This window comes from Chelonoidis abingdonii, chromosome 8 (assembly GCF_003597395.2).
Source record: "Chelonoidis abingdonii isolate Lonesome George chromosome 8, CheloAbing_2.0, whole genome shotgun sequence".
Classification (NCBI taxonomy): Eukaryota; Metazoa; Chordata; order Testudines; family Testudinidae; genus Chelonoidis; species Chelonoidis abingdonii.
In genome coordinates, this window is record NC_133776.1 from 48,645,596 (window position 1) to 48,657,088 (window position 11,493).

General features: G+C 43.9%; 1 protein-coding gene and 1 long non-coding RNA gene across 11 annotated transcripts in view; one reads left to right on the forward strand and one right to left on the reverse strand.

The window, feature by feature from the left end:
- The window catches only part of SAP130 (Sin3A associated protein 130), a 33,963-nt gene extending 32,151 nt beyond the window's left edge, over positions 1 to 1,812 (forward strand). For all 10 annotated transcript variants that reach the window (XM_032764785.2, XM_032764791.2, XM_032764787.2 and 7 more), the window contains exons 20-21: positions 534 to 647; positions 850 to 1,812. In XM_032764785.2, the coding sequence (XP_032620676.1) occupies positions 534 to 647; positions 850 to 1,008 (273 nt within the window). In that variant the 3' untranslated portion in view covers positions 1,009 to 1,812. The remainder of the gene's footprint in view (positions 1 to 533; positions 648 to 849) is intronic.
- Positions 1,813 to 8,102: 6,290 nt separating this feature from the next.
- On the reverse strand, positions 8,103 to 11,257 carry LOC142047197 (uncharacterized). The gene is made up of 2 exons (XR_012656378.1): positions 11,022 to 11,257; positions 8,103 to 10,235 (listed from the first exon to the last, which is right to left on the reverse strand). It is a non-coding gene; the product is annotated as an uncharacterized LOC142047197 (long non-coding RNA).
- Positions 11,258 to 11,493: the final 236 nt, after the last annotated feature.

Consider the following 11,493-nt stretch of genomic DNA (forward strand, 5'->3'; position numbering starts at 1 on the left):
GCTCAAAACTGGCAACTCCCTCCCTCTGATGCACAGGTCTGAAGATGTCTGTTTGGGATGGTGCTGCTGATAGGAGGAGGCAGCACTGCTCCACGTTCTTGGATGTTTCTCTTGTGGGTTGGGGGTGAGGTAGGTGCTCTGCATTCTAGCATCAAACTCCCCCAAACCTCTGCATTCCCAGAACAGAATTGAGGAAAGAAGGGAAGCAGCTCGGCATTTCAGAAGGATGGGGGCTGCTCTGGATTCAGATGTGGGGATGCAATTTGTACTCTGAATTCTTCAAAGCATCTGTTTCAGGGGCAAGGGTCAGAGAGCACTTGTGAGGATCCATGCTCGTTCAGAAGTGGAGCAGTCCTTTTATAGGATGTTGGTATGAAGAATAACATTACATCAAAGGCTCCATCTCATGAATAAGCAACATGAATAGCTAAGGGAGGAGCAAAATAGCCTCACTTGTTTGTGTATAATTTTCTTAATATAGAGAAACGTTGTGCATTCCAGTGATCGGTATTCTAAGGTCTCATGTCTTCTAGACTAACCTGGAGCATGACGTGTATGAGCGCCTCACCTCCCTGCAGGAAGGGATAATCCCCAAGAAAAAGGCAGCAACTGATGACGACTTACATCGAATAAATGAACTGATACAGGTAAAAGTTGATGGCTCAGTATATCTACTTTACCCTTAATTACAAACTCATTCTATTGCTGGCTGTGATGCAGTTAGTAAGAACTACCAAGGGGGGAAAAATGCTAGTGTATTTCAAGAGTGATTATTCAAAGGTTACTTACAGACTTGGAGATGACAGAGAGTGTGTTCTGCTCTTAATGACAGAGGTGTGTGTATTTCAGGGGAACATGCAGAGGTGTAAACTTGTGATGGATCAGATCAGTGAGGCCCGAGACTCCATGTTGAAGGTCTTGGATCACAAGGAGCGTGTTCTGAAGCTCTTAAACAAGAATGGAACTGTCAAGAAAGTGTCCAAATTAAAGCGAAAGGAGAAGGTCTAGAGCCAGAAGAATAAGGACTCTGGAAATGGAGAACGTGTACAGAATGGAGTTGTTCAGTCCTTTTTTTTTTTTTTTTATTTTTATTTTTATTTTGGGTTTATTTTGAAGTAGAGCATCTGACTAAAAAGGATGAGTTCCAGAGAACACAGATGGATGTGTGGAGCCCATTGACCTAGAGGGATTGGCCTGGATCTATCATAATGAACAAAGATTTTTCTCTCAGGTTCATCCCTTTTAAACTCTTTGAAGTCACATTTGTTTAACCCTCCTGACATGTCAGTGCCTACTAACTGGTACTTGTAATGCAGTGTGTGATGGACAGTCCCCTTTTCATTTTAGAGTTTAGAGGTAACTTACAGGTTTGTCCATGGATTTCTGCAGGAGACCTCAAGATTTTGATCTGAAAGTATTGGCTCAGACTGCCAGGAGCTTTTCAAACCATTGAAAATGACATCACTTCCAGTTACCTGTTCTTCCTCCCCCTCTTTCCGTTTTTCTGACTTTACAGTGTCTGAAGTAGCCTTCTTAAACCAGTGCCATTGCACTAGATCTGCCACATTTAGAATCTCCTGGATCTGAAGTCCTAGCTGTCCATTTTTTTTTATTTTTTATTTTTTAAAGAACCATTTCAAAGCGATTTTGTAGTATCTGTTGTGTGTGTCCATGTTGGTGCTCTCGGATACTTGTTTTGAAGTACTTCTCTTCCAACAGAGTACTTCTTGTAGCTGGTGTGATGCTGTTAATTGTATGTACCACATACATCCTGAAAACTTTAATAAAGGACTTGGAGACTTTTGTACCTGAGCTGTTTGTATATTTTTATGATATAGAAAATACACAACCCGTAAGCTCTAAAAGAAACTCATCCCCTGAAAGCCATTGCAGAAATTAGGAGCTGGATTTTGGAAAAAAAAAAATCTACCTCTTCTGCTGATGTCAAGAGAGAGAGTTCATTGGGGTTTCAGCCTGTCTAGGTGCAAGTGTGGTTTTCAGTTTTATCCTGAGTCTCCATAAGGATTGCCAAATTAGTCCACTGATGAAGAGTTACTAATTCCAAGTAACTATGCACAGTACACACAAACTTTCATGACACCCTTGCTTTAGGAAGTAATTTAGTTTTCATTTTGAGTTCTAATCTTCAGGTGGCTAATGGTCACTGGAAACTCAGTGTACTTTTCTGACAATCTGAAATTGTCCAAAAAAGCTGCTATTTCATTCTATAGCATAAAGAAATTGGAAATACTGAATATGAATAAAACTCATAACAAGGTGAGCGTGCTGCTTCTTTTATATGCACCATATTTTAGATCCATCTGCCAAGATAAGTCTCATTCCGATTTGACTCTAGTTTTATTTAAAAATAAATATACGTCTGCATAATGCAGTTCTGATAATGTTACAGTAATTTTAGCTAATATGGAACAACTTAAATGTGGTGTGGGAACTTAACTTTTGGGAGGAGTGGGGGGAGACAGTGAAAATGTCAGTAAAATACCATTGAAAAATTTTTAAAATACATACTTACAGGCTTGTAAAAATTTAATTCTGCAAAGAAATAAAGGAACTAATTTTTCATACTACAAAATGTGGAAGGCAAGTTGTGGGATCAAATCACTTTCACTTATCAGTTTTGTTGCTTGTGGTTCAGGAAAAGGCTATCGTGAATGCTGGGAAATGCACATAATGTTGTCAAAACACTGCTTGGCATAAAGTAATATAGACTCCGTGAAGAATGAATCTGGTCAGCTGAACCTAGGTATTACAGGTTAGAAAATTTCAATTTTATCTCCCACAGGAGCAAGCTTAAATTCCCCTTTCAGGCTGATAACTGCCAGCCTTCAACAGAAAATGGCTTTCTGAACAAATCATTTGTCATGATCAAAAATGGTTTTTACCTGAACATTATGTATGGCTTTATAGGTCTTGCTCTTAAATGCTTTGCTGTTTTATTCCAAAAAGCTATTGTTAATGTAATCCTTTCATTATATTAACAATACATCTCATCTAAGCCTAAATAGTTGTTGTAATAATTGGGATTGATACTATACATCTATTTATATACAAGACCTTAATTTTTTTTGGATAGAAGGCTGAAATTCCTTAATGAAATTCCTGAAATGAAATACAGGCAAATTCAGAGTCAGTTTATTGCTGAGGAAACTAGTTTTTAGGTAGTAACAAGTAATGATTTTTAAAAAGAGTTCTGAAATTTTGTTTGCCTGTAACTTGACAAATCTATCTCTAACTTCTCTGCATCAATCTTGGGCCAGACCTTCAGCTACTGCAAAATGGTGGCACTCCATTGTCTTCAACGGAGCTATGCCAATTTACACCAGCCACTGATTTGCACACTTGTTGGAGGATCCATCGAACTGAGCTCTCTGAATCTGGGCATGTGGGATGCTGTACTGCGGATAAAGCCTTGGCTCAGACCATTTTTTGTTGTTGCTTGAAACAGCAGCAGTCCTCACAGCATTTTGCCGCCTCTTTGCATACATTACCCCTTAGGGTAACCTGAAGAAATGTAAGTATATTTTTAACATTTTGGGCAATGTCTGGAGTGCTGCAAAGTGTAATACAGTGCTGGCAGAGCCAGTAATTCTTGTAAGATTTCTCTACACAGCTTTGTCAATTCATCTTGCCTCACTTGCAGCTCCTGTAGCTTGAAACCTTCGCTCTCCTTCAGAGGAAATACTAGTAACTCTTTATAGGCAGCTAGCAAATTACTGTGAAACCAACAGCCCCATTTCTTCTTCAAACGCTGGAGAGTTCCTAAATTAAGTATGGTTTTGGGTGTGTTTCAGTGTTACTATTTTTTAATTCCAAAATGCTTCTGGACTGCATATTGTCAAACTCTCTGGGGTAAACGGGCAAAGCCATGCATTCTTTATTTCTACCATACCATTCCAAATCTTCTATACCCTACACTGATTCTTCACAACATTGCTGTGAGGTGAAAGAATGCAGAGATTAAAAGATTTTTTTCCCAACATCACCAACTAGAACTAGGATTTAGTTTTTTGGCTTGCCATTTTATGCTCCCATCTCTCCTGTAGCAATACCTAGGGTTTGCCACCACTATACTTCATAGGAAGTGCCTTATATTCAAAGTACTCTAGCTTTCATGCCCTATAGCCTCTACCTGTAAGTGTGATGCACCCCACTTATCAACATCTAACCACACACTTCCCACATTAACGAGTCTTCAAAGGTGAGCGGGTTAGTCAGTGTATTAGTGTAACTGTGCTATTAAGCTCCTATTTTTATTCAGTCCTGTATAAATTGATGTTTTGAGTAGGGCTGTCAAGCTATTAAAAAAAAAATTGCAATTAATCGTGCAGTTAAACAATAACTACCATTTATTTAAATATGTTTGGATGTTTTCTACATTTTCAAATATTGATTTCAATTACAACACAGAATACAAAGTGTACACTGCTTTATTTTTATTACAAATATTTGCACTGTAAAAAACAAAATAGTATTTTTGAGTTCACCTAATGTACTGTAGTGCAATCTCTTTATCATGAAAGTTGAACTTACGAATGTAGAATTATGTACAGAAAAAAACTGCATTAAAAAATAACAGTGTAAAACTTTAGAGCCTACAAGCCCAATCAGTCCTCCTCCTTGTTCGGCTAAGAGAAACAATTTTTGTTTCCATTTACAGGAGATAATGCTGCCTACTTCTTGTTTACAATGTCACCAGAAAGTGAGAACAAGCATTTGCATGGCACTGTTGTCGCCAGCATTGCAAGATATTTACATGCCAGATGCGTTAAGAGTCATATGCCTCTTCATGCTTTGGCCATCGTTCCAGAGGACATGCTTCCATGCTGATGATACTTGTTAAAAAAAATGTGTTAATTAAATTTGACTGAACTCCTTGGGAGAGAATTGTATGTCTCTTGTTCTGTTTTATCTGCATTCTGCATATATTTCATATTACAGCAGTCTCGGATGATGACCCAGCACATGGTGCTGGTTTTAAGAACACTTGCACTGCAGATTTGACACAATGCAAAGAAGGCAGCAATGTGAAATTTCTATTGACAGCTAGAGCACTCAACCCAAGGTTTAAGAATCTGAAGTGCCTTCCAAAATCTGATCAGGACAAGGTGTGGAGCATGCTTTCAGACGTCTTTAAAAGAACAACACTCTGATGCAGAAACTACAGAATCCAAGCTACCAAAAAAGAAAACCAACTGTCTGCTGGTGGCATCTGACTCAGATGAAAATTAACATGCATCAGTCTGCTCTGCTTTGGATCATTAACAAGCAGAACCAATCATCAGCATGGACACAAATCCTCTGGAATGGTGGTTGAAGCATTAAGGGACACATGAATCTTTAGCACATCTGGCATCTAAATAGCTTGTAATCAAAAATAATAAAAAATGAGCACTGTACACTTTGTATTCTGTGCTGTAATTGAAAGATTCATCTGAAAATGTAGAAAAACACCCAAAAATATTTAATAAATTTCAATTGGTATTCTATTGTTTAACAGTGTGATTAATCATGATTAATTTTTGTAATCACGATTTTTTGAGTTAACTGCAATTAATTGACAGCCCTACTTTTGAGTTTTCTTAATGAAACAGCTAAGTGGAATTGGAAGAGGTTCAGAAAAGGGCAACAAAAATGATAAGGGGTATGGAATGGCTTCCGTATGAGGAGTGATTAATAAGATGGACTTTTCAGCTTGGAAAAGAAATGACTAGATATGACAGAAGTCTATAAAATCATGACTGGTGTTGAGAAAGTAAATAAGGAAGTGTTGTTTACTCCTTTTTCATAACACACGAACTAGGGATCACCAAACGAAATTAATAGGCAGCAGGTTTAAAACAAAAGGAAGTATTTTTTTTTCACACAACACACACTCAACCTATGGAACTCCTTGCTAGAGGATGCTGTGAAGGCCAAGATTATAACAGGGTTCAAAAAGGCACTAGATAAATTCATGGAGGATACGTCCATCAGTGGCTATTAGCCAGGATGGCCAGGGATGATATCCCTAGCCTCTGTTTGCCAGAAGTTAGGAATGGGCAACAGGATGGATCACTTGGGCCTGGTCTACACTACGAGTTTGTCGAATTTAGCAGCGTTAAATGGAATTAACCCTGCACCCATCCACACAATGAAGCCATTTACTTTGACATAAAGGGCTCTTAAAATCAATTTCTGTACTCCTCCCTGACGAGGGGATTAGTGCTGACATCAATATCGCCAGTTCGAATTAGGGTTACTATAGATGCAATTTGATGGTATTGGCCTCTGGGAGCTATCCCACAGTGCACCATTGTGATTGCTCTGGACAGCACTTTCAACTCAGATGCACTGGCCAGGTGTACAGGAAAAGCCCGGCAAGCTTTTGGATCTCATTTCCTGTTTGGCCAGTCGAGCTCATCAGCACAGGTGACCATGCAGTCCAAGGATCGAAAAAGAGCTCCAGCATGGACCGTACGGGAGGTACTGGATCTGATCACTGTATGGGGAGATGACTCCATGCTATCAGAACTACATTCCAAAAGATGAAATGTCAAAACATTTGACAAAATCTCCAAGGGCATGATGGAGAGAGGCCATAACAAGGACTTAATACAGTCACTTGAAAGTTAAGGAGCTCAGACAAGCATACCAAAGAATCAAACGGACATTCCAGGGCAGAGCCACAGACATGCTGCTTCTATGCTGAGCTGCAAGTAATTCGGGGGGGACGCCACCACTACCCCACCCCACCTGTGGATTCCGAGGAGGGGGTACTCTAAGCCATGCCTGAGGATTTTGCGGATGGGGAAGATGAGGAGGAGGACGACGATGACCTTCAGAGCACACAGCACAACGTTCTCCCCAACATCCAGGATCATCTTCTCACCCTGACTGAAATACCCCCCAAGGCAGTCCTCCAGACCATGAAGCCATAGAAGGGACCTCTGGTGAGTGTACCTGTGTGTATATATAATACATGGTTTAAAAGCAAGCATTATTTAATGATTAATTTGTCCTGAGGACTTGTGATGCATTTGCAGCCAGTATAGCTACTGGAAAAGTCTGTTAACATGTCTGGGGATGGAGCAGAAATCCTCCAGGGACATCTCCATGAAGCTCTCCTGGAGGTACTCTAAAAGCCTTTGCAGCAGGTTTCTGGGGAGAACCAGCCATGCAGTGGGGGGAGGGGTAAAGCGATCATCCCAGAATGCGGGGAGAGGTACTTTGGTTTCTGCTGCTGCACGTTAACATGAAAACTACAGCACTCAACGGGCTTTGCGTGTTTATATGGGAAAGGAGGGTGCTGCTTTTATGAAGGTTGCAGAAGCTGAAAGACTATGGCTTACCATGGCCACCTGCAAGACAAAGTCTGTTGCCCGGACCTGCAACTGTGATCTCCAGAACACCAAAGCTGCAGGCACTCAACATAAAAGATGCAAAATGCAACCTTGTACCAAAATCACATGTGCTATGTAATGTGAATCTAAATGTAAAATGTATCTTTTTAAATACTTCTCTCCCTTTTCTCCCTCCCGCAGCTGCAAATTTTTCAAGCCTCCATGCCAAAAGCTATCTCAGATAAGGCGGCGAAAAAAACACACGCGATGAAATGTTCTCTGAGATCATGCAGTCAATCTGCAATGAAAGAGCTCATCTGAATGAGTGGAGGGACATAGTATCACAGTACAGGAAAATGGCCAATGAATGTGAGGACAGGAGGGAAGATCGAGATGAGAGGTGGTGGCAGGAAGATCAGAAGAGGCAGGATGCAATGCTGGGGCTACTGCAGGATCAAACGGACATGCTCTGGCGTCTGGCGGAGCTTCAGGAATGGCAGCAGGATCATAGAGTGCCACTGCAGCCCCTGTTTAACTACCCTCCCCAAGTTCCATAGCTTCCTCAACCAGATGCCCAAGAATGTGAGGGGTGAGGGGAGGAGTCTCCGGGGACCCAACCACTCCACCCCAGTGGACAGCCCAAGCAACAGAAGGCTGCCATTCAACAAGTTTTGAAGTGGCCTTTTCCTTCCCTCCTCCCACACCCCACCCAGGCTACCTTGTCAGTTATCTCCCTATTTTTATAATCAATTAATAAAGTCATTATCGTTTAAAAACCATGTATTCTTTATTTCCTTTGCAAGCAAGCTGTGATCAAAGGGGGGAGGGTGGGTGGCTTACACGGAATGAGTCAACCAAGGGGGCGGGTTTTCATCAAAGGAGAAAAACAGAGCTGTCACACCATAGCCTGGCCAGTCATGAAACTGGTTTTCAATGCTTCTATGATGTGCAACGCTTCCTGGTGTGCTCTTCTAATCACCCTGGTGTCTGGTTGCACATAATCAGTGGCCAGGTGATTTCCCTCAACCTCCTACCCTGCCATAAATGTCTCCCCCTTACTCTTACAAAGATTGTGGACCACAGCAAGAAGCAGTAACAATGGGAATATTGGTTTCGCTGAGGTCTGAGCGAGTCAGTAAAGTGTGCCAGTGACCCTTTAAACATCCAAATGCACATTCTACCACCATTCTGCACTTGCTCAGCCTATAGTTGAACAGCTTCTGACTACTGTCCAGGCTGCCTGTGTATGGCTTCATGAGCCATGGCATTAAGGGGTAGGCTGGGTCTCTAAGGATAACAATAGGCATGTCAACATACCCAACAGTGATTTTCTGGTCTGGGAAGTAAATCCTTTGCTGCAGCCATCTAAACAGAGTAGCATTCCTGAAGATGCGAGCATCACGAACCTTTCCTGGCCATCCCACATTGATGTTTTTGAAACATCCCTTGTGATCCACCAGTGCTTGCAGCACCATTTAAAAGTACCCCTTGCAGTTTATGTACTGGCTGCCCTAGTGGTCCAGTGCCAAGACAGGGATATGGGTTCCATCTATTGCCCCACCACCGTTACGGAATCCCATTGCAGCAAAGCCATCTACTATGACCTGCACATTTCTCAGAGCCACTACCTTTGGTAGCAGCAGACTCGTGATTGCTTTGGCTACTCGGATCACAGCAGCCCCCACAGTAGATTTGCCGACTCCAAATTGATTCCCGACTGACCAGTAGCTGTCTGGTGTTGCAAGCTTCCACCGGGCTATTGCCACTCGCTTCTCAACTGTGAGGGTTGTTGTCATCTTGGTATTCTGGCACTTCAGGGCAGGGGAAAGCAAGTCAAAGTTCCATAAAAGTGCTCTTACACGTGAAAGTTTTGCAGCCACTGGGACTTGTCCCACACCTGCAACACTATGCAGTCCCACCAGTCTGTGCTTGTTTCCCAGGCCCAGAATCGGCATTCCACAGCATGAACTTGCCCCATTAATACCATGATCTCCAAGGCGCTGAGGGCCACGCTTTGAGAGAATTCTGTGTCCATATCCTCAGCACTCTTCACCGTGTTGCCATCGCCACCTCCTCACCTGGTTTTTCAGGTTCTGGTTCTGCATAAACTGCATGATAATGCGCAAGGTGTTTACAATGTTCATGACTGCTGCGTTGAGATGAGCGGGCTCCATGCTTGCCGTGGTATGGCGTCTGCACTGAAAAAAGGTGCGAAACAATTGTCTGCTGTTGCTCTCGGGAGGGTAGACTGATGACATGGCTTACACGGAATTCAAATCAACAAAGAGGGTGGCTTTGCATCAAGGAGAAACACAAACAACTGTCACACAATGGCCCCCTCAAGGATTGAACTCAAAACCCTGGGTTTAGCAGGCCATTGATTTCACGGAGAGACAGAGACAGCAAATGAATACAAAACAAATCAGGTCTATTTCTTGTTTTGATCCACTCCATCTATCTTTTACATCTTAGGCTGGCAGCAGACGGTGCAGTACGATTGTTAGCCATCATCATCTCCTGGGTGCTCAGCAGAAGATATTACAATATGACTGCTAGCCATCATCATCTCTTGGATGCTCGCCTGGAAATGGTGCAGTATGACTGCTAGCCATCATCAGGTCCTGGATGCGCAGCAGAAGATGGGAATGACCTGGCTGAGTCACTCCCACATCTGCCCAGGTGTCCCTGACCGACCTCCCTGAGGTCAGCTAAAAGAGCACCCAGGAGTACGATGACAACTGCTACCAGTCATAATGCACTGTCGGCTGCCAAAAGGCAATGAGTTGCTGCTCTGCAGCAATGCAGTCCCACATCTGCCAGCACCCAGGTGACATACGGTGATGGTCAGCTGCGCGGGCTCCATGCTTGCCCTGGTATGGCGTCTGCACAGGTAATCTAGGAAAAAGGCACAAAACAATTGTCTGCTGTTGCTTTCACAGAGGGAGAGAGCGAGAGAGGGGGGGGGAGCCTGACATGTACTCAGAACCACCCATGACAATGCTTTTTGCCCCATCAGGCATTGGGATCTCAACCCAGAGTTCCAATGGCCGGAGGAGACTGCAGGAACTATGGGATAGCTACCCACAGTGCAACGCTCCGGAAGTCAATGCTAGCCTTGACACTATGGACACACACGACCAAACTAATGTGGGTACTGTGGAAGCATGCACTAGACTTTACACACTCTGTCGCCAAAATTCAAATTCTGTAAAATCAGAGTAATGCCGTTGACATACCCTTGATGATTAACTGTTCTGTTCATTCCCACCCTTGGAAAACAGGATACTGTGCTAGCTGGACCTTTAGTTTAACTCAGTATGGCCCCTCTTGTGAACACAGGGTGCGGGCACAAAAGCAATTCAATTACTGAGGCAGCACTTCATAGGTGTAATACAGGCCAACATAATTGCGTAGTGTAGCCGATAGCCATACCCAAGTGGTAAGACCAGCTGGAATAAGGGAGCCCCCAAACGCCTGCACAGTCACCAGTCGCTGTCGTGCCTCTGCCAGCCGCCACTGAGCAGGCACCAACACCCCCGCTTCCCGTGTGGGCACAGCTCGCTCCGAGATGCCCGCTCTGCCGTGCTGAGCCTGGCGCTACGGCTGGCGCTGGCCTCAGCTCAGCAAGTCAGAAGCGGTCACTGTAGACGAGGCCCGGCCCTCACCAGAGACATGACCCACCTGACTGAGGTCGCCGCTTTGCGGCGCAGACGCGCCTACACTAGAGTCGGGCTGTCGCGCGGAACTTGGCCCGGTGCCTGCCTACACAGCGGAATCTGAGCCGCCCACCCATTCAACAGTGAGCCAACACCACCTCCCACCCCTCAGTTCTACTGCGCATGCCCTTCTCCGCCCCCAGCCGCGAGCGCTTCTACGATCGTGTTCATTATCCAATGAGAGAGCAGAATTCACACCGCGTGAGTCAGGCCCTTCCGTCAGCCAATGGCCCAAGCCAGCGGTTCGACCTCAATGGGGGGGGGGGAGGAAGAGCCATTTTAACTCATTCGTTTTAACAGTCACGTGACTCTGGTGAGGTCACATGATGTGAAGCGGAAATATTTGGCATCTATGGTTTCTTTGTGGAAGACTAGCCTTTCTTCTCTATGGTCGCGCCGAGGCCGCGGGGCCGATGGGAGGGTGGCGGACTGTACAC